This window comes from Vombatus ursinus, unplaced genomic scaffold (assembly GCF_900497805.2).
Source record: "Vombatus ursinus unplaced genomic scaffold, bare-nosed wombat genome assembly UNPS02012179.1, whole genome shotgun sequence".
In the NCBI taxonomy this organism is placed as follows: domain Eukaryota; kingdom Metazoa; phylum Chordata; class Mammalia; order Diprotodontia; family Vombatidae; genus Vombatus; species Vombatus ursinus.
The window spans coordinates 142,583-166,764 of record NW_020951957.1 but is presented as its reverse complement, the minus strand read 5'-3'; the positions used below and the strand labels follow the sequence as shown (position 1 = coordinate 166,764).

The 24,182-nt window shown below is 39.6% G+C and overlaps 1 protein-coding gene across 2 annotated transcripts in view; it reads right to left on the bottom strand.

Annotated features, from left to right (window-relative positions):
- Nucleotides 1-24,182, bottom strand: part of SETD7 (SET domain containing 7, histone lysine methyltransferase) — a 69,142-nt gene that overhangs the window by 35,722 nt on the left and 9,238 nt on the right. For both annotated transcript variants that reach the window (XM_027857542.1, XM_027857543.1), the window contains exons 2-3: nucleotides 17,530-17,659; nucleotides 4,815-5,016 (exon numbers count right to left, since the gene is read on the bottom strand). In XM_027857542.1, coding sequence (XP_027713343.1) covers nucleotides 4,815-5,016; nucleotides 17,530-17,659 — 332 coding nt within the window. The remainder of the gene's footprint in view (nucleotides 1-4,814; nucleotides 5,017-17,529; nucleotides 17,660-24,182) is intronic.

Sequence of the window (24,182 nt, the reverse complement as noted above, 5' to 3'; positions counted from 1 at the left end):
AGATTGAGTTGTTTCAGTTGCACTTGGCGACTTTTTTCTCACTTTCATTCTTTTTCTAGCTGTGTATTCATTTTGATCTGTACTCTAACAAGTTGGTAGTCTGAAAACATATCTGATTGAGGAATGACCATAACCTCAAAAATAATTTGTTGCCTATTTATTAAAATATCAATTTAATTTTTTGTGATGTCATTCTGTGTTGGCCCTGACTAATGACCACTGGCTCTTTTCCTGAAGTATTTATGAGGCTTAGGCTCAAGACTTCTGTGTAATGTGCAAGTCTTTGGGCTCTTTCATTCCTTATTACCGATCCATGCTTTGCAATCTATTTCTTTCCATACTCATTTAGTCTCAACTTTACATTAAAGTCATTGAATATTGCACAGTGGAAAAGACACTGACTCTGGGTTCAAATTCCACCACTCTTGCCCCCCTATGTGGCCCTGTACAAGTCACTTATCTTCTGCGGACCTCAGTTTATTCATCTATAAAATCTCAGTCTTTGACCATAGCAACCATGACATGAAGAAAAGTACAAGATGGGCCCAGACTCACATGACTCCTTTCTGCTTCTGCAGTGGACAGGGAGGTAGAAAAGGGGGCAGAGGAGGGGCAGCTAGGTGGTACAGTGGATAGAGCACTGGTCCTCAAGTCAGGAGGACCTGAGTTCAAATCCAGCTTCAGACCAAACACTTGACACTTACTAGCTGTGTGACCCTGGGCAAGTCATTTAACCCCAATTGCCTAAAAAGAAAAGAAAAGGGGGCAGAGGCTGCTAAGAATGATAAAGTTTATAGGCTATTTAAAAACTGTAATTTGGTTGTTGATACTCCAAATATGAGATCCCTGTCCAATGAACAGTGAATGAATGGAGCGAGCACTGCAGGAACCAAATCAAATCAATCTTGACATTCTTGTTATAAATGAAATTAGCAGGAAATTGCAGCTAAATGGAAGGGTGATTGTATTAAATGGCCTCTGGGGTCCCTTCCAGCTCTATATCTGTGTTCCTCTCAATAGGATCCTCCTAGGCTGATTTAATTTGGAGGGCATTATCAAATTCTTCCTAGAATTTCTCTGTTATCTTCATCCTCTGCAAGAGATGTTAATGCATAAACTGCAACTATTTTCACAATGGTTCTTTTGCAAATACTTATCACAAGAGCTGGAATATGAGATGACCAAATGTCTCATGTGATGGTGCTTTTTGTTACCTTCAGCTATATGACAAACCCAACTCTGCCAATTCCTTTACTTACCTCTCAAAGGAGAACCTGTGAACCACCTTCCCATTTGGCTGCAACTTTCTTCTGTTTTCATTTTTATAACAAGAATATCAAGATTGCTTTGATTCAGTTCTGTCAGTGTTCTGGTCACTCACTGGTCACTGGACAGGGATCTCCGTCTGTTATCGTTCAGTTGTTTCAGTCATGTCTGAATCTTCATGACCCCATTTGGGGTTTTCTTGGCAAAGATATAGATGTGGTTTGCCATTTCCTTCTCCAGCTCATTTGACAGATGAGGAACCAAGGCAAACAGGGTTAAGTGACTTGCTCAGGATCACATAGCTAGTGTCTGAGGCCAGATTTGAACTCACGAAGATGAGTCTTCCTGACTCCAGACCTGGCACTTTATCCACTGTGCCACCTAACCACCCCATATGAAGTTTATAAACTAACTAAAAAGTGTTACTTAGCATTCTCTGTCCCCTTTTCCACCACTTTGTCACCAAGGGGGAAGAGAAAGGGGGACATGTAGGACAGAAGCCATTTTGTACTTTTCTTCATGTCATGGGTTACTATGGACAAATAATTTGTCTCCAAATGACCTAGTGGTAGGGACCCTCTTTGTACTTAGCAAGGCTGATCTTCAGAAAGCAAACACAAACCTTTTCCAACATCCCAGAATCTGTCAGAGACTACTTTCCACTGACATAACTTTTAGGACCCCAGGGTAATCTCCACACCATAATAAGGCATCAGTGTAGAACTTTGTGGAGCAAATGTGAACTATTATTAAAATGATTAAAATAGTTATTTGTGTGCATTTCTTATCTCCTCTAGAAGACAATATGTATCATGAGGGCAAGTCCTCTATGCCTTATTCTCCTTCGAAACCCCAAAGCACTTAGCTTCCACATGATTGGCTCTAACAACGGAAGGACCGGGTGCATCAATGGATGCAAAAACATTATAGTTTAACTTTGAAATAAAAATTTTCATCCTCTTAGTTCTATTTTGTTTGCTTTAGGGATAAAAAAAAAATGCACCACATAAATGGGCAAAGCATGGTCCTTTGAGGTAGTCTTAAATTCTGGTCCTTCTAGTATTGAACAAATATTTGTTTAATTTTTTTAAAAAATGACTCTCAGCAGCTCTATTAGCATAATGAATCATGACCTCGCTACTCAGTCATGGTATATCAGTAAAGATATCTTTCAAGATTTTGGCAAACATCTCCCACACTAAGGACACAGGGCTAAAGAGTCAGAAGACTTGGATTTCAGTCCTATTTCTGATTAATCATTGTGGGCAATTCATTTAATCACACTGGGGTTCAGGCTTTTTCCTTCTACAAAATGAACATGTAGATAGGACTAGATGAAGGCATTAAGGTGCCTTCAACTCATTCTAAATCCTGTGATTGACCCTATTTAGCTCACCACACATTTATTCAACATCTAATAAATGTCAGCATTGTGCTAGGTACAGAGAAATTCCTCCCCTTCTCCCTCACCCCAACCTAGCAACCCACCAAACAAATAATCCAGTCCCTTAAAGAGCTTACATTCTATGAGGTAGGAGTGGGGAAGAGGAAAGAAGAAATTCGGTGAAGATACAAAATAACTTCCTAGGAGAGGGCATCAGCAACTAAGGGAATCAGGATAGGCTCTTTTTGTAGAAGGAATACTTAAGTTGAGCTCTGAAGGAAGCTGAGAGGTTCTAGAAGGCAATAGTGAAAAGGGAGATCATCCTTGACCTAGGGAAAGGCCAGTGCACAGGCAGGGACATCAAAGGTAGAATATCATGTGTGGGGGCCACAGCAGGCCAGTTTAGCTAGAATGTGGAAGGTGGAGAAGAGAACAATGCTAGAATCAAATGCTGGAAGTGGCCAGGAGCCATTGGGAAAGGGCTTTAAAAGCCACACAGAGAAACCTGTATTTGACCTCATGAAGTTCTGTAATTAGTAAAGTCTTTCAATATCTAGGCAAAAACGTCTCATACTCAATAGTGGATGGAAGTGACCAAAGCGCTGGATTTCAGTCCTGACTCTGCCGCCTCCTAGAAGGCCGCAAACTATTCAATTCCTTTGAACCTCACTATAAAATGGCAATACTAATACTTATACTACCTTATCTCACTAGGTTGCTGTGAGAAATTGTGTGAAATAATATACATGAAGCGTTTCATAACCAAAGAGGGCTAGGTAAATGTCAATTGTTATCATCTGCCTGGTCAGCAATGAATGCTACTTATTTCTTGAGAAGGCTGGATTTTTCCAGGTCCCTGTGAATGTTTTGGTTATTTAGTTATTTAATTTTTTTTTTAACAGAGCTACCTCACATGTCACTTTTTTCTATCCCCATTTCCAGGTCTGGGAGTAAAATTTAGAGGAATGGCAGTATGTAAATAGATTTAGGAGGGGCTACCAATCTTATTACTTGTGCTTGAGTGAATGTTCTCATCAAAAAAAAAATCATGAAATAACAGTCTTCGGATGAAACGAAGGCATAATTTTATTCAGATTCAAATTCTAGACAAAATAAACTGTAAGATAAATTTTTCCAAAATCTATTCACTCAAAAGGCTTTCAGGAAAGTCACCAAATGCAGCTGAGGTATCAGAAAAATCCAGACAGGGCAGCTTAGAGCAGTGATTTCTTGCCTGGTTTGGGCACACCCTGGAATTATCGTCTCTAATGATCTATCTCAAGTAATGCCAAGAAATTCTCCCAAATCACTGAAGGCCAAATGAATGTTAATTCTTTGAAACACACAACTGTCATATAGCCCTTACATAAGACCTAGGATGGACCTTGTGAAATCAAGCAATAAAAGTGAAGCAACTTGAAAAAGAAAAATCTCAGGCTTATTCCTGGTCCACCAGAGACAGTAACAATAATGGAATGTGTCACTCTCACTTTCTCACCCCAATAGAGGCAAATCCAGAAAGCCAACCAGGCAAGGGAATGAAAAGCCTGTTTAGTTTGGGCCATTACATTAGTTATGAAATGAAAGAGCTAAGAGCTGTTATCACAAGCCACTTTTTTCTAAAATTATATGTATGTGAGACAGGCACTATGACAAGGTAGAGAGAATGCTGGAGTCAGGCACTTTGCTAAGAATTTTATATTACACAGCTGAGGAAACTGGGGCAGTCAGAGGTTATGTGACTTGCCCAGGGTCGCATAGCTAGTAAGTGTCTGACACCAGATTTGAACTCTGATCCTCCTGCCTCTGGCCTCAGTACTCAACCCACTGTGACACTTAGCTGCCTATTCAGGAAGACCTGGGTTTGAGTTCCACCTCGGCCACTCATTGACTACATGTGAACATAGGCAAATCACTTAGGCAACTAATACTAAGTTACTGACTAGTTATGATCGAAAATAGGCAAAGCAAGTTCCCACACTAGTGAAATTGTTAGTCCTTGATATACTGATATTAAAATACAGGTTAAAAGTATTAAATGGTCAAAATTTGAAGGGTTTGGAGTAGAATCATATTATATTGGTTCATTTATTAATTAATATTAAATTTATAAAAATCACATAAAATGTTATTTCTTAGCAAAGTTAACAATCATAAGGCTTACTGGGTAATATATCCAGCAAATTCCATGCCGAATATTATCTTTATATTGTCCCTTGAAGATCAGTCTCCCATCCGAGTCATACTCCTGGGCAGGTCCATTCAGTTCTCCATCTGCATAGGTGCCCTTGACTACTCCTCCGTCCTCATATGTATACACTCCCTGCCCCTGCAAGGCATCATCCACATAAAATCCTTCCAGTGTGCTGAGAAAGAAAGAGAGAGAAGGGTTCAACCCTCTACAGAAATCGGCACTTCTTCAACTTAACTCCAGTCTCAACTCTTCAATAACTCTGTGTATGTGTGCTCAGTAATTATGTGTGTGTATGTGTATGTGTGCGCTTAAATTCAAAACAGGTCCCAGAATTTTCCTGGATCATCAGGGAAGATACAATTGATCACATAACTAAGATTAGAAATGGAGGGCTAGACTTAACTCTTGACCTCCTGGCTTCTGCTGTAGTCATTTCTGTTTTCCCTCTGGGGTAAAAGTCAAGAGAAGGGGAAAGGGACAGGGGAAAATGGAGACCATCTCTAAACTTTATGTGCGTCAAATTTTATACCCTTCTCTACCATTGCTGAAGTCAAGGCAGGGATCTCCTTAGCACTCCCCTACCACTCATCCTCAAGAATGATGGCTTCCGAAGTATGGTCCAGAGTCCATGGATAGCCTCTGACTATCTTTCAAACGCTGTCTATAATGCGTTACAGATGGTCTCTTGTAGTATAGATGCTCACCATAGGAAAATGCCCAGATTTCTGGTTTGGGCATAAATGAATAATTCTTGACTTGTCTGATTGTAGGAGAGATTTGTCACGGAATCCAAGAATCACTTGTCAACACAAGTGGGAGCAAGGATGGAGGGGTGTGTAGGGCGGGGGAGAGGGATGAAGGACACTGCCCTAACCCAGGTTGAATCAGAAAGGCAGAGTTTGAAAGTCATTGCTCCAGGATAGGAGAAAGATTACCAATAATTACCATACAGAATTCACAGCATTCTTCTCCCTTATCATTTTGTTAGTAATAATGGCTCACATGTGTATGATTTGCAAAGCACTTTTAAACATACTATTTCATTCACAAACACACCTAGACTCCAGAAAGTCAGAGCATAGAAGTATAAGGTCCCAAAAGAAATCTTAGTATGTACTTGTCTCTAAAAAGGCAGAAAGTCTTCCCTTTAACTCAGTTTACAAAAAAAAAATTCTCATCCCTTATACAAGCCAGTAAATCTTCAGTGACTTGGATTAATTGTAGGGAAGGCCAGTTTGAATGAACAAAAGCCATGCATTTTAGAACTTTGAAATATTCTTAGAGAATCACCTGGAGAAGATCAAAGATTTGGAGTTGGAAAGGTCCTTTAGAGGACAATTAGTCCTTCCATCCCATCCTCATCCTCATCCCCTCCCCCCTTTATTTTATCCTTCATTATTTCTGATTGGTCTCCTTTCTTCAAGTCTCCCCCGACTCCAGGCCATTCTCCACTCATCTGCCAAAGTGATCTCCCCAAAACAAAAGTCTGACCATGTCACCACCACTCAATAAACTTCAGTGGCTCCTATCATCCTCCAGAATCAATTATAAAGTTCTCCGTTTAGCTTTGAAAGTCCTTCACCAAGTGGCCCTTTCCTAGCTTTCCAGTCTTCTTACCCTTTGAGCCAGCCACTCTGGCCGACTTTTGCTTCCTTGCCTGCCACACTCCTCTCCATTCTGGGCCTTTTCACTGTCTGTCCCTCATAACTGGAATGCTCTCCCTTCTCACTTGTACCCCCGGCTCTCTTCAAGATTCACCTTCCATAAGAAGACTTTCCCAGTCCCTCCCCTCTCTTCAACTGTGATTATCTCCCATTTACCCTGACTATATCTTGTGTGTACATTGTTGTTTGCAGGCTCTCTCCCCACTAGAATCTGAGCTTCTGGAGGGCAGCGACCATGTTTTTGCCTTTTTTTTTGGTAGGGCTTAGCATAATGCTTAATAAATGCTTGCTGATTGCTCATTGAGAGTCAATAGGTTAACTGATATGAGGTTGCAAAAAAAAGAAGCCTTGTAAAGGTGTGGCATTAATGAAGAGTTAAGAATGATTTATATCAATCAGTGATTAACCTTGTGCCAGGCTAAGCAATGGAGATACAAGAAGAGACAAAAGCCAGTCCCTGCCTTTGAGGAACTTACAGTCGAATGGGGCAGACAACATGCAAACAAATATATACAAAGCAAGGTATACACGGGATAAATAGGAAATAATTGTCAAAGGGAAGGCCCTGGCATTAAGAGGGGTTAGGGAAGGATTCCTGTAGAAGGCAGAACTTCAACTGGGACTTAAAGGAAGCCAGGGAGGTCAGTAGTTGGAGTGGAGGAGGGAGAGCATTGCAGGCATGGGGGGCAGCCAGAGAGAATGCCCAGAGCCAAGGATTACAGATTTAGAGCAGGAAGGGACCTCAGAGGCCATCTGATGCAACCCCTTCATTTTACAGATGAGGAACCGGGGTCTAGAGAGATCAAGCAACTTGTTCCAGGTCACCCAGGTAAGTAAGTCATTAACCTGGCACTCTAACACATCACAAAGTCAGCCTAACCGATGCCAGGCCTCTACTTACTATTTGTATTTGTATGCTCAAGCCTGTGAAAATTCCCTTTTCAGGCTTGTTTTCACCCTCAGGCAAAGGCCTGGCTTCTTTCATAGAACTCAGCTTCTGTCTGAAGGACAATAAATCTGGATTTGTGAAGTACTCATTAGTGAAGTTTCCCTTGGGTTTCTCCACAAAAAAAAGAAAAAAAGTGAAAAAAATCTCTTGGGGAAGAGGCATCAAGAATCATCTGGTTATACAATTAGGCCCTGAGTTATGCAAATTTCATGTATTTTTCACTTTAGATTTTCAGTAACATTTAAAACTACTCTTCAAACAATCCCCAAAGCCCTTGGGGGTAACTTGGGATCATTTCTCACATTTTCACCTAACTACAGAATGTTCACTGTCTTTTCCCACCCCACTTCACCAACGACGACTTCATTCTCTTTTAACGAATGTCAAAAGAGGCATATCTTGGAGCCAGGAAGACCCAGGTTCAAATCTTGCCTCTGATGCCTACTGGCCATGTGACCTAGAATAAGTGATATACAGCAACTGTCCCTGGGCTCCAGTGTACTCACATGAAAAATGAGGGGATTGGACAACACCACCTCTGAGGTTTCTTCCAGCCCTATCTGTAATACTAGAATCTTACCAGTTGTTTGATCTGCAGCTGTGAAGAAAGTTTTCAACTAGGAGTTAGACACACACACACACACACACACACACACACACACACACACACACACACACACACACAGTCCCAAAAATCACAGTGCAGTTTTAAGCTTTGGAGACAGAATGCTGGGCCTGGAGTCAGGAAGACTTGAAAGTTCAAATCTGGCCTCAGACAGTGATCCTAGGCAAGGCACTTTAACCTCAGTTTCCACATCTATAAAATGGGGATAATAATAGCACCTGCCATCATCAACAGAAATGAGGAGATTGGAAGAAAAGGTAGGTTTAGGGGGAAGATAATAAATTTAATTTTAGTTATGTTTAGTTTGAGGTGCCAGTAAGATACTCATGTAGAAATGGGGTGATATATAAAATAAGTCTTGAGATATGAGAAATAATACCCAATAAAGTTATGATGTAATCTTTTGTTTATCCAAATATGTAAATGATGGACCAACCTTTGTTTTGCTTTATAGATATTTATGCAGTAGCAGTGTATAGATGAGTGCTACAACCTTAAAGCAAATCCTCAATCTGAGTTTGAGATCATTGGGCTAGTTGATTGAAACCCCATGAGAGTCCCAGGAATGCTAAGAGATCACAGCGCAGTCTGAATGATCTGATTTTCCAGCATCAAGAACTGAACCAATAAACAATTTCTGAGGATGACAAGATATTTCTTGGAAAACTCAAAGTGAAATTAAGCTTCATGTTATCAGGCAAATGGAGCATCAGAATTCTTTTATATCTACTGATAATACTGAGAAACAGATTTTTTTTTTATGTTGCACTTTGCGATTTTTCTTTTCTTTTATCAGAGGACATGTGATTTTGTAGAAACTGAACTTCATAAAAGAACTAAATTTTGGATACAGCATCTGGAGGCCCATGTCTGACAATCTTCACAAACCTGCTCATTCTGAAATCTTGACTTATGAAAGCTCTTCTAATAATGAGGACCATCAATTTCTTAGAATGTAACTTTTGTGAGCTGAGCCCTCTGGAAATCCAGTTAATCAATCTACCCAAGTGGAGACAACGGATTTTAACTAGTCAAACAAAAAGCTATAGCAGAATTAACCCTACCATTCCTTTAACTTATCCCAAGTTCAGCCAGCAATTTGAAATAAAAATGAAAACAAGGAGGGACTCACTGACTTCTCTCTCTACATAAAGGCTCCTGCCTGCTTTCATCAGAAGTTAAATATAAGAAAATGTATTTGCTTTGACTAGGTCCTAGCAAAGGCTGAATGCCTATTAGGGACAACATAGAAAAGATTTCTACATTATATGGAAGCTTGAGCTAGATGGTCTTGAGGATTCCTCCAACCCTGTCTCCAAACCTAGTGTTTTTGTCAATGTACCATAATGCATCACCAAAGGTAAGTGCTTAGGAGGATATTCACTCCAGGTTATTCTACCTGTGTGATACACTAGAAGGTACCCTCCTGTCTTGAAGAAGTAAGGTATTCAATTTTACTTCCAGAAAAAGCAACAACAATAATTTTGGTACTGGTGGAATGGGGAACAATTTGAGTTGGTAAAGTGTCAGATAATACTTAGAAAATGTATTAGCATTTAAAAAAATTAATATAAAAACTCAAAAATCAATGAAATTCCAGATCCCTACTTATTTTGGGGGCAAAATATCATGTTGAATCTCCAATAATACAAGAGCAAGGTTAGTCCACATCTTATCATAGACATAGAACTGGAAGAGACTTTCATATGGGGCCATTAAGTGGCTCATTTTATAGATGAGGAAACTGAGGCAAGAGAATGATGTTAAGTGACTTGCTTAGGGTCTCACAGCTAGTAAGAGTCTGAGGGAAGATTTTAGTTTCAGCAGGTCTTCTTGGCTTCCTGTCCAATGCTCTATTTTCTATACCACCTTTCAATCATCTCATTATCTTATTAGATTTGACCAAAAAGTTACCAAATTATTGTTGTTCTTACAAAGTCTTGGTCAAAATATACTCATATAAAAATCAATATCTGCAATTTGAACTCAGAGTAAGTAGAACTGTGGCTCCTAAAGTGTTTTGACTTCCTATTCATTTTCACAATACCCCACTGGGAAAAGTTTTACAAGTTGGGAAGCCCAAAGCTGAAGTTTGCCTACCTTTAAATGAATGGATTTGGAACCAGTATCAAACTCCTGGTCTATGTCAGACAAGTATTTCCCTGGTTGCTGTTAAATTCAGTAAATGTGTAGATGGTGTAGTGGTAAGAGTGCTGAACTTTGGGGTTAAGAGAGACTCGGGTTCATATGCTGCCTATGACATTTGCTAGTCACCTAATGACAGCTAGCATTCATAGAGTGCTGTAAGGGTTGTAAAGCATTTTACAAATGTTATCTCATTTTATCCTCACAAAATCCATTGGAGGTGGATGCTAGGATTATAACCATTAGCTTAAACTCTCAAAGTCTCAGTTTCTTCTTATGTAAAATGGAGGGGGGAAAAAAAACTTAAGAGTATTTACCTTATAGGGATATTGTCAAATGAACTAACCTATGGAAAGCATGCAATAAAACTGAAAATACTATATGAAAATCAGTTATTGTTACTCTTACAATATGCTTCCTCCCTGTCTATAAATACTGACATTAAAGGAGGGATTTCAATTTAGGATTACACTGAAGAAACTGGATCATAAGAAGATCAGTATTACCTGGCCTTAAGATAATGTTTTTAATTTCTTTGGGGAGAGTACAAAAGGGGTGGCAGAGGGGGAAAAAAAAAGAGGTTATTAGTTCAGGAAATGTCCTATCCAGAACTTCACTTTATTTGTAGGACGATCCAATATGGCAAAGCACAAAAACTATGACTTTCCCTAGATTTCTAATAATTAATCTGCTGATTGACTGGTTTGCCTATTGATAATCCTCACTGGGTCTTAGGATTTGCTAAGCATAACTTTCTTTGGATATAGCCCAGTGTCTCTCTCTTTTTAAGGTTTTATAAATGCCTATTGATCCGAATTGGATTGTGTAACCTGGGGCACGTCATTTTATCTCTTAGGACCTCAGTTTCCTCATCTTCAAAATAAGGGGCAATCAGGTTGCCAGGCCTGGGACTCATTTTCCTGAATTCAAGTCCAGCCTCAGACTTACTAGCTGTGTGACCCTGGGAAAGTCACATAACTCTTTTGGACTCAGTTTCCCCATCTGTAAAAAGAGCTCAGGTGGAAATGGCAAACCACTCCAGAATCTTTGCCAACCCAAAATAGAGTCAGACATGACCAACAGGACCAAAATGATTGAACAACAACAAGGAGGGAACAGATGATGACTAAGGGAGAGTCTAGCTCTAAATCTATGATCCTAAACACAATAGAAAGCATTCTGAAATGGAGGCAGGACAACTTAATGAGTAATGAATATTCTGATTTTGCAGAACCAAATTCTGGAGATCTTTATTTAAATTTGCCTTTATTTTTAATCTAGAAGTGTGAATTCATTAGTACAGTAATCTTAACCCTATCCCACCCAACTCCCTCTATTAAGACAACTGGAAGTAGTTTACAATCTTAGAAAATGGCCTGAAGTGTGGAGAGTTAAGCTGGGATGCCACAGCCAATATGTAACAGAGGTTATGGAACCCACCTCTTCCCACTGGCCCTCTATCCACCATGCCAAGCTATCCCTCAGGCTCTCATCTAACTGCTTCCTTTGAATCCATACAATTAAGACTTTTCAAGACTCTCAACTGATTTCCAGGAATTCATCCAGTTAAAAATTCAATAGAGCTATTTCTTCTTCCAGAAATCCTTGTGGAGGAAATTCCTGCTATTAAACTCTACCATTAAATCACACACCACTTAAAGAAAAATTTTGCCTCCCAAAGTTATCAGAATACCTAATGGGATTTCTCCTCCCTTCCTTATAATTCAAGGGTGTAACCCTTCACCCAAAGTCATCAGACCAAGGAAGGGATTTTCATGAATTTATAACAAAGATACAGATATTTCTATTTCCTATTTCCTCTACCACTTTCCAGTAGTTCTTTCTACGTTTGTTTTGCTGTGAAGCTAAACTCTTGGTAAGGAAATTCCTTCTATCAAAGCAATTTAGATTGTTCAACAACTAAAGAGTTTCAGTAAGTTGCTTGGGGACCACTGGGAGGTGAAGGTCAAGGTCACACAGAGAATATGTAAGAGGTAGAACTAGTATCCAAATCTTCAGGCCTCCAAAGTGATTCTCTATCCACTTTGCTGTGCTGACTCTTTTCTTCTAATTTTTAAAGTATGGATCCACCCACTAGTAAAAAAAAAAAATAAAAACAAAAACAAAAACCAAAAACAAAATCAGGAAATAAACCAGTGTTTTGGTACTCAGCAGCACAAACCAATCTCAAACTGTTGTTTTGTATTGTTTTTTACCTTCATTTCAAAGTGCTTGTTTCTGTCTTATTGAGGTAAGATTTTTAGAACAAAGCTCCAAGGCAATTCAGATCCTTACCCTGACTTTCATAAAATCACAGAATCATAGTAGGAAGAGCCCTCAGGGGCCACCTAGTCTTACCAGTATCCTACTGTGACATGTCCCCAACATGTGGACATGCAGCCTCCCCTGCGCAGAGGTTCTTAACCTTTTTGTGTATCCTGGATCCCTTCTCAGAATAATGTTTTTAAATACATAGAACAAAATACATAGGAGTACAAAGTGTAATAGGACTTTGGAGCCTGCCCTGATCACCTAAGATGGAGGCACCCCAGCAGTCATTGTGCCAAAAGGAATTTGATTATATTGAATACAGATATCAAATTAAAAAAAAAAAGTTCCCAGACTCCAGCCTAAGTATCCTTGTTACAAGTCTTCTACCGTGTGAGATACCTAGTGAAGGGGAGCATAAGGCAGTCCAGCTAATATGACTGGAAGGCAGGATAGTCTTTCTGACATAAACCCTCAAAGTTTGGACAGTAACCCTTTGAGCCTCCAGTTCCCTTTATTAATTTATTATGTCTCTTCTATTCCTATATTTAGCTAAACCATTTGAGAAGCTGTTTTCAGGTGGTACCATCTGCTGCGATAAGTTCCAAGGTAAGTGACTACCTGATACAGGTCCACAACTCCTGTTTAGCTCCCAACAATGGAATGGGGCAGGGGAGGATACACACATTTTGGACCAAATCTAAGGAAATTCTTGTTTATTGCAGAGTCCTCCTAAGTTCTCTTTTCTTAATGTGATGAAAAGATTTGTGGCATTTTGTACCTGGAAGGAATGTTATGTCATCTAGTTCAACCTTCTCCTCCGGTCTTCAAAACTCCCTGACTAAATGACTCCCTCCCTGATGAGATCTGCCTAGTTAATTAATTCCTACAAAGACTCTGTTTAGCAGAAACTTGATAAACTGGCAGGCTACATGTTATAGAGGACTGAGGTTCAACTACTGGTTCTGCCATTTACTGGATGTCTGGCCTCGGGCTTTCTCTGGGCCTGAAATTCCACATCTGTAATATAAAGGTGTGGGTTTAGATGTTCACTAAATTCTCTTCCAGCTCAAAATCGATGACCTAAAGATGATAATGACCCTTTCAGGGACATCTTTCAGTGGCTGTCTTTTGATCTTTTTTTTTCCTTTCCTCAGTTTAAGATCATTGGCCTTTAGTCCTAACTTAAGATATACAATCTCTTGACATCCATTCTAACTCTATGATTCTGTGGGAGGGTCTGTGACTACACAAAAGAGGTAAATAAACTGAGAACTCCTGGCTTGCACTCCATAATAACTATGGCTGGTACTTTGGCCTGAATTCTCAGAAGTTGGCCACATAGGGTTATAATTAGGCATTCTGGTACCCAGAGAAAATTCAGTTGAGGCAGAGTGGGATGCAGGGGAGAGCCCACCCAATTTGACATAGTGACATCAGGCAAGGGAGTGGCTCATGTCCTGGAGACTTCAGATGGGTTAAAACAATGTAAGACCCTGAGCATATAAGGAGTGGTTACAAAGTGTAGGGAAAGGGTAGCAGAGGGTCTTAATATATGAAGCCTGACAACCACTATAAGGAAGAAGTTCCTTCCCACTTTGGCCCCCAAGTACAAAAACCTAGTTGCCTTGCTCTATTCCTGACTCTGGGTGTACCTAGCGTGTAATGACCACTACATTCCTTAACCTTGGACATGCCTTTTTTTCCCCTCACTCTCTAATCTTCAATATTAGTCTACATCTATTTGGGTCCTCGGCAATTTACAAAAACACTCCAGATCTTCCCCATCACTCACAAGAGCCTCTAAGACCTATTTACTATAACCGTGTCTCTCCTCTCCTTCTAGCTAAACTCCATGAAAAATCTATGAGTATTTGGTGCCTCTACAATCCTGTCACTCTTTTCTCAATCCTCTGGATTGTGTTCTCATTCAAATGAGCCTGCACTTTCCAGATTACCAGTGATCTCTTCCTTGTCAAATCTAATCCTTTTCTCAACCTTCTTGACCTGTCTGAAGCATTTGTCACTGTTGGTCACCTTCTCTTCCTGAATAATCTCTCCTGTTTCTTTGTCTGTGACACTGTTCTTTCTTGGTTCTCTTGTCCGAGCAATCTTCAGTCTTCTTTGCTGAATCTTCATCCGTGGTATGCCCACTAATTGTTCTTTTTCTTTCTCTTGGTTTCTCTGTGCTTCTGCGTGTGTTGCGTGTCTCTCTGTTTCTCTGTGTGTTCCTCTGTTTTTGGCTTTCTCTCTCTTTCTCTCTCCCCTGAGCCTGGAGTCAAGAAGACCTGAGTTCAAATCTAGCCTCAGATACTTACTAGCTGTGTGACCCTACAGGTCACTTAACCCTGTTTGCCTCAGTTTCCTCATGTGTAAAATGAGCTGGAGAAGGAAATGGCAAACCACTCCTGGATCCTTGGCAAGAAAATGTCAAATGGGGTCACAAATAATCAGGCATGACTGAAATGACTCAGTTTTTGAGCATGTGGCCACTAAACCTGAGTGGCTATTTGCTGGGAAATGGGCAATGTGCTGTTGTCCATGTTGTCTAATGTGGGAATGAAAAAGAAGAGAAAGTACTTGGTTCAAGTTGAAGTTATATTTAGTAGGGAAAAAAAAAAGACAGTTTCCTTGGACACACCCCAGCAGTCTGTCTCTAAAAACCTAGTGAGGAACAAGAAAATGAAATTGAGATGCCCTGGTTTTCACTAGAATTATCCTCCCTGTCTCCCTCCCTCCCTCCCCCTTGGAAACCTTGCTGCCACTTGCTACAAGAAACAATACTTCCTTTTGTCTCCCAATTTCTCTATCTAACTGCCAGCAAGGGACAGCTGTGTTGTGTCCAGGGGAACAACCGCACTGGATGGGTCCTTAGTTTACAGCTTCTTTTTTTCCCCTTCTTTCATCTGAAATATCATGCTATTTTGGACAAGAGGGCACTGGGCTTGTTCAAAATAATATCTCATCCTGCAGAGGACTCACTAGGTGAAATTTAACCTTTATTCTTCAGGCAAGAGCTGATGTTTCCATGATAAGACCAACAAATTGGGAAGTCAGGAGGAAGTCCAGCCCAATCAATCCCACCCATTGAAGTCAATGCTAAATTATTCATTGAAGGATTAATCAGGGCCTTTGCTTTCTCCCTCTCCACATTATTGCCTAGTGATTGTTTCCCTGCTCTTCAGCATCTTTGCCAGGGAAAATTCTTCAAGGGAAAAGAATGGAATAAAAATGAAAACCAGTTACTTTGCTCTTTGTTTGTAGCTCCCCCTCTTGAAATTACTTTGCATGTAATTGATATTTACTTATTTCTGTACATGTTATAGTCTCCCTAATAGAATATAAGCTCCTTGAGGACAGGAATCATTTTGACTTTTTTGTCTTTGTTTCCCAAGTGCCTTCCACATAGTAAGTGCTTAATAAATGTCTGTTGGATCTACCTGATTTGAATTGCAAAGAGCCTCAGTGGGGGAGAGAGTTAGAAGGACTGATTAGAGGCAGTGTGTTTGTAAAGTAATAACTTATAGCTAGATTTTGATTATGTATACTCTCTTAACCTCCTACCATTGTCATGAATAATTAAGAATCTCGTGCACAAGAAAAACCTTCTTCAAAATCAACCTGCTTATATTAGTCAAGTGATTGAACGAATATTACAGAATGCAGTAAACACAGCAATTCATGGCAGCCCTGCTGTGTCTGTAGCAAAAGAATTTTAGTTCACTGTTACTAAATGACAGGAATCCTGTCCCTGTCATCCATGAAGAAAGACTTTAGCTAAGAGCCCCAGGATTTTGTCTACCTGATTCTTTTAGAATGGGTCAAAGTTTAGGAGGTTGCCCCCCCCAAAAACCTTAAGAATTATAAGCTATGTGGTAGATTATAACTAACATTAGTTTAACCCATTTAAGTATGGGGGTGGGCGGCGAGACAGGGTTAAGTGACTTGCCCAGGGTCACACAGCTAGTAAATGTCAGGTGTCTGAAGCAGGATTTGAAGTCAGGTCCTCCTGACTCCAAGGCCAGAGTTCTATCCACTGCACAACCTAGCTGCCCCAACCCATTTAAGTATTAACCCCTAATTCTCAGTCTCTTTGATTGAAGGAAAGCCGTGGGAAAAGTCATGGGGGCAATTCCTTGAAGTCCTAATTGTGATATTTAAAAACTTTGAGACCTAGTTTCTGGGTAATTTGTCATTTTATTAATAATGCTAGCACTTTTAATAAAAGGTCAGTGGTACTCTTGAAAGCCAAAGACAATCATGGTGGCAGGCCTACAGTTTATATGCCCTTGGAAGAGGGATGTTCCAGAGGGTAGCAATCAACCCTGATTGGTTAACAATTAACGAGAGAATGAATATTACAATGAGGGGCTGGACCTATTGTAATGAACTTTGATTATATCATTAACTTCTAAGTTATCCTCAGCTTTGGGCAATCTATTCAAAGAATTGATAACCCCTACCCAAGCCTGAGCTAGTTGGGTGGGGTAGCAGTACCCAGAATGAGGAGAGTGTTAATCCTATCTTCCATCAACCCAGTCCTTAAGAGATTAGAGGAGGAAATAGGACAGGGAAAAAAAAGCTAAGGTCCTCTCAATTTAAATAATTTGGCAATTAATATGAGAAATAATCATTTCTCTCAAAACTAATGTGGTTCATTAGCTGTGTGACTCTGGGCAAGTCACTTAACCCCAATTGCCTCAGCAAAAGAAAAAAAAGGTTGGATCAAAGCTAATGTGGTTTAGGAGACTGGTCACCTCCTTGTATGAGGCAGGGTCTGTTATTGTGAACAGAGTTCTTGCTGTCATTCCCACCATCACCCACATTCACAAGGGATAAGAAGCTGCTCACTCACTATCCCCTCATGCAGTAAAGGTAAGCAAAGCAAAATGATCAGAAAAAAGAGAGAGCCCTTAAATGGAGGTACAAATTAGGGCTGAGGGGAAGGAATATCAGTTATGAGATCAACATAAAAATCAACATGGAGACAAATTCTCCAAAAAAAGAAGATGAACACAAATTATCAAATGCTACCTTCCATCAAAGAAGAAAAATTTTCCCCGTCCATTCTTTTCTCCATGGACAAAGTGCCCCTCGAATCTGTCTGTGGAGGAGTAGGTGACTGTGCAGAGGCCATGTGGTAACCCATCATCATCCAGATGTCCTTGGAAAAACGGAAAAGCAAAGGAATCCATAAAACCGGGGTTGCTCCAACCATTAACCAATGAGTAATGTGACTAAAACTTAACAAGATGTCCTGTGGTGAGGCATATGACTATTCATCCCAAGTGGTAGTTTTTAAAAATAATTTTATTTTTGCCTTTTTTTAAACATCATAATTATTATGGGATATAACCCCTCTCTTTGGCCCCCTCCCTCCATCCCCTTCCATGAACCCTTCCTTGTAACAAAGGAAAACAGTACAAATTAGCCAAATTTGTTTGTTGGTGTCTGCAACTTTCTGTACTACCAAAAGGAGGGCTTCTCAGAAGGTACTTCACTCACCTGGGTCCCCTGAGCAACAATGACAAGGAGGCACATTCTCCAAAAAGTTTTTTTTTTTAAAAGTTACAAGTGCTCAGTAGACATACACATTAGGGAAACAACTTGCTTTAAAGTGGTACAAAGATTAGGAGGGTTGTTTTTTTTTTAATTTCTGTTTATGTGAATAAAGAATAGAAAAGAAGTTCCTCTTTAGTTGGAGATCCCAGAGTTCTACAATTCATCAATTAACTAACAAGTGCCCAACCTTTCATCTTTATGTTAAGGGCAGTAGGCACAACAGTTATTTAGTATGTGGCCCAACATATTATCATTCAATTCTTTCAATTCATCCATTTATTATCATAATAATAGCTTATATTTACATAGTCCTTTAAGGTTTACAAAGCTCATTACATACTTGCTCTCATTTGATACAACCCCAAGAAGAAGTTGCTGGTATTATAATCCCCCAAACTCATGTTATTATAACATAAAGAACTAAATATTGAAATGGTTCTGATATCTCAGCAGTGTGGATGTTCCCCTCCACTATGCAGATTTTAAAGAAAGTTTTATTAATGTGCTTTGTTTTTACATTACAAATATTTGAAGATTGGGGCAACCAGGTGATGCAGAGGATAGAGTACTGGGCCTGGAGTCAAAAAAACTCATCTTCCTTAGTTCAAATGCGGCCTTAGATGCTTTTTAGCTGTGTGATCCTGTGCAAGTCACTTCACCCTGTTCGCCTCAGTTTCCTCATCAGTAAAATGAGCTGGAGAAGGAAATGGCTTCACTCCACTATCTTTCCCAAGAAAACCCCAAATTAGGTCATGAAGAGTTGGACATTACTGAAATGACTCAACAACAATTTATAGATTGCTCCCACTTTGTAAGAGGTCTCTTGAAACAAAGCAAAACAGTTAAGTAAAACATAAAATACAGTTACCTACTCTTCAAGTACAGGACATACTTCTCATCTGTAGTGCACCCTGCCCCCTCAATTTAAAAAACGGAAATCTATTTTTGTCTCCTGCCCATGTTTACCTCATTGGGGAAAAAAAAAGAAAAGAAAAAGAAAAAGTAATTTCTTATGACAAAAATACATTGTCAAGCAAAACAAATTCCCTCAATGGCTATGTAAAAAAAATGTCTCATGCTGAACCCTAAATTCATCATCATTCTGAAATGGGTAGCCTTTTTTATAGTCAATTCTTTGGTATAGTGAATGTTCATTATATGGATCAGTGTTGTCACAGCTTTCAAAGTTGTTTCTTTTTACAGGATTGTTGTTATTGTATAAATGGTTCTGCTCATTTCATTCATTACCAGTTTATAAAAGCCCTCACAATTGTTCATTTGGATGATATTGATGTTTCAGGATAAATTGTTCTTCTGGGTCTGCTTACTCACTCTGCATCAGTTCATGTAAGTCCACGTCTTTTTTAAATCATCTATCTTCTCATTTCATACAGCATAACATACTCTTGTCACCTTCATATACCACAACATATTCAGTTATTTCTCAATTGGTAGATTGCCTGTTAGGTTCCAGGGCTGGTTTGGTTTGTTTTTTTTTTTTGGTCACCACACACACATAAAAAGCATCTATAAGTATTCCTATATATAACCCATTCATGGCTGACTTTCCTGTGGTACTCTTGCCAGTGCCCTCTCAAGTTCAGCACAGGCTACCATGATATGCTCTTTGTCTTAACATTATAAAGGTTCCAGTGGAAGATTTCATATAAACAAACTGAAGGCAAGACACTTTGAACTGTACCTATCTTACTTAACCAACCCTGTAGCTCTGGCTAATACTGCAATGTCCGTAATATCACTGGGTGTCCCCTATGGTAGATATTCAGGATATGAACAGGAGTTGCATATGTCATTTCTAGCTTAATAAACTCTAATAGTGCCATATTACATCTAGAATCAAAGACAAATGCCTCTCTGGCATTTAAGGCCCTTCACAAACTGGCTCCATGCTGATTATATTCTACTCAGTCCAGCCAAATGGGCACCTGTCTCCATCCCTTTGTCCAGGCTGACCCCATGCCTGGAATGCAATCCCTTCTCATTTCTGTCTCTTAGAATCCCTTGTTTCCTTCAAACTTCAGCTTGAGTACCACCTGGTATAAAAACTTTCCTCATTCTTGCAGTAACTATCACCTCCCCCCCCCAATTTACTTCATATTTTTCTTTTCTTGCCTTGCCTTGTGATTTCATTGTTATACAGAATACAAGATAAGGAAGCTTTACCGGCGCAGGTTCGCATCTTCTCTGACACTCACAATGTTACGGTTTCCTGAAGTATTTGCTCAGGATCACATTGCCAGGGTACATCAGAGTCAAGATTCAAATTCTGACAGAGGCCATAGCCCCATTAACAATGCTATGCTGTCTCTCGCATATTTGTACATACTTTGTAGATACTTTAATTGTCAGGTGGTTTTCTCTTAAAGAAAGTTCCTTGAGAACCCGTACTGTTTCATTTTTACCCCCAGTGCCTGGAACATAGTAGGTTCTTAGTAAATGCTTGTTGTATATAAAATGGCAGGATGGGGAGAAAAGGATAGGTTGTCATCTCCATCTTTGGAAATCATACATAGCATTTCAGTGGCACAATGGATAGAATGCTGGGCCTGGAGTTGGGAAGACTTGAGTTCAAATTCAGTCTCAGACTTTTATTAGGTATGTGACCCTGGATAAGTCATTTAATCTTTATTTGCCTCAACTATAAAACAGATACAATAATACCACCTACCTTGCAGGGCTGTTTAAGGATTAAGTGAGATCATATTTGTAAAAACATTAGCACAGTGCTTGACACAGTGTCACATAAATGCTTATTCTCTTCCCCCCCCCCCCCACCTCCACTGGAGTCTGCTGCTATTGCAGAAGATCATCAGTGCCACTAGGTTAATATGCTTTTATTTTGAATAACTGCAGCCTGAACAAGCTATATTAATGATAATGTTCTGGTCTGAAACAATATCTGTCATTGCTAGAGTGAGGTTTTAGACTACTGGAGATCCCTATAAAAATCCTCCAGGAAGTCTATCATTATTTTACAGTATTAATATCTTGTAGTATTAATTTGTTGTTAAAAAAAAAAGAAAAGAAATACTAACAGAGCACTGACCCTGAAGTCAGGAGGACCTGAGTTCAAATCCAGCCTCAGACCAAACATTTGACACTTAGTAGCTGTGTGACTCTGGGCAAGTCACTTAATCCCAATTGCCTTTAAAAAAAAAGTATTAATTTGTTGTTGTTCAGTCATATCCAGCTCTTTGTGATCCCATTTGGAGTTTTCTTGGGAAAGATACTGGAGTGGTTTGCCATTTCCACCTCGAGCTCATTTTACAGATGGGGAAACTGAGGCAAACAGAGTTAAGTGATTTGCCCAGGGTCACACAGCTAGTAAGTACCTGAGGTCACATTTGAACTCAGGTCTTCCTGACTCCAGGCCACTATCTATCCACTGGCTGCCCTGTGGTATTAATAGTAATATATTATTGTTTGTGCTGTCAAAGTCTGTTATTAGTTGTTTTTTAATTTTAAAAATATTATTATTATTATTCTTTTTTACTGATTAAAATTAGACTTACTATTTCATTGGCATAGGGGCCTCCCATTAAGGAACTTTCTCTACCCCAATGCAGATCAGCCTCTTCTCTAAAACTTAGTCTCACAGAATTTCCAGTGGGCCCCGAACTAGGTAGTGAAGTCAATGAACAGGACTTGGAGTCAAGAAGACCTCAGCTTGAATGTTACCTCAGCTATCTATCAACTATATGACCCTGGTCAAGACCCTCAAATCTCTCCATGCTTCCGTTTTCTTATTTGCAAAATAGAGATAAAAATAGAATTTACCTCAGAGTTAATGTGAAGTTTAAATGATTTCACATATAAAGTGCTTTATAAACTTTAAAGCACTATACATGTTAGCTATTATTATTATAATTGTTTCGAAGTGAAGTGATTTCTCAAGGGTCACAAACTCATTGTGTTTCAGAGGTGGAACATGAATCCACATCTCCTCTCTAGTACATCACACTGCTTCCCTCAGTTTTTACTGCTAATGAACAAAAATCCTTAGTGTTTTCTCAATAGCATCAGTGGAAAGAATGGATAAGTTGTTTTTTTTTTTAAATTTATTTTTGGATGAAACAGGTAGAAATGCGTGAGATAGGTAGACCAACTTGTCTTCTGCCCTGCTGAAATCATTCTTGGACTGAAGCACCTGTGTACTATTGAACATGCTCTCTAATGGAATAGCTAAAATGCTGCCTTCAGATATCACGTACCACCCCAAAGAAGAGATTGAAAAGAGGATACTAACAAGAATGATGTTTTCACTTTCTAAATCTTATTCAAAATACAAAATGCATTTTTTTTCAAAAGAGATAACATTGTTCTTTAGGAGTCAGGAAGTAAGAATTTTATGATAATTTTTCAAAAAGGGTAACAAAAACTGTTACTTTTATGACTTAAATATATATACAAATAAGCAAACAAGCTCCTAGTGCTGCATTTAAAAGTTTGGTCATGCAGAAGAGGTGTTGGTGAACATTGTTACTTTAGTGGCTTATGAAAGACCTGGTTCTACTCTTACACATGAGTCTTTCCTTCTGGGGCCAAACAGACACAGAAGCCAGGAGAGAATTGGGCTGTGGTTGTTTTCCTATTGCACAACTACATTTGACTGCTCAAGAGAGCAAGCATTCAGTGATTCTTCAGTTACCTGAAACATCCTCTGGATAAATGGCTTTCCCAGAGTAACACCACCAATTGCCTTCTTGGGGCTCAACCAAAATGAGCTTTCTCTTTCTTCTTGGAGAAACACAAAAGTCACAAGTGAATGTGGACACCCCCCTGCCCCCTCCCACTTCCTGTAATGCTGTAGAGCATGACATGAGCACTGCAAGGCATCTGGGAGCTAACAACAGCCCTATGGATTTAGTGCTTCCTATTTCTAATTTGAAGTATAAAAATAGAAGTCTCAATTTTGAGTTTTCCATTACAGCATCTAATTCTTCAGCTTGAAAATGAATCTCTTGTAGAAAACAGTACCCACCATTCAGGTAACAAGTTAAGATTTTGTTAAAAATGAGCAGTAACAACAACTGAGTGTCAGTGGAAAGATTTTAGTAAAAGATGAGGGGGTGGAGAGAGGAGAGGAAGTGATTAGGGGAATTCCAATGAAAAAATTTCCTTCCTTGGTCAAAGTATTTCCATCACAATCATCAAAGAAAAACAAAAAGCATTACCTTGCTAATGAAATCCAGGCACTTGAGTAAGGAAGATTGAAAGAGACATATGTTGAACCCTTAAGGGACTAGCTTCATGATTTAAGTTGAGATTAATGCAAAAGGCATGCCACTAAGTTACCAGCACAGCACCTGTCTCGTAGTTTCTTTCATAAGATAGATGAAGTGAAGTCATGCTTTAGCATAGTGTAGCACCTGAGAAGTCAGATCTGGATTCTGATCCCAGCTCTACTATTAACTAGCTATATGACCATGGGAAGTCACTTCAACTCTCTAGGCCTCAGTTTCCTCATCTGTAAAACCAGGAGATTGCATTAGACAATCTCCAGGCCATAGTCAGAGCCCACAAAGTCCTCCATGTTCTCAGGTCATTCTCTGTTGAGATTTCTGAGAGGGAAACTCAATCAGATTCACTCACTAGAGACCTTACCTCAGTCTGCTTCTAGACCTCTGGGTTGACCCACACATGAAATGAGGATGGATCTAAAACTCTTATCCAGGAGTTTGGCATAATACTTTGCTAACTCGTAGAATCACAGGAGAAAGTAGTTAGTGCCAGAAGGGACTTTTTAGACCAAACCCCTGAATAAGGAAACTGAGTCCAGAGAGGTTAACTTACTTGCCCAAGGATCACGCAAGTAATAAAGGACAGAGGTAGGATTGGAGTCCAGGTGCTATGACCCCAAATCTAATGGTCTTTCTGTTGTGCTGTGCTCCAGAGGGACTCTCATAGGTTCCCTCCCCTTGCCATTGTCTAAGGATTTTTATGTCCTTGTCCCTGTCCCTTCCCTAGACGTTCTGCTTTGGAGGAGTTGCCTTCCTGCCATCCGCCAGGCAGGGTGAGACATGGATGCTGCCTTCATTTTCTTTGTTCTTTTTAAATTGCTTAATTGATGTCTTTTGTCTTTACAATCAGTCATTTTTGGAAGG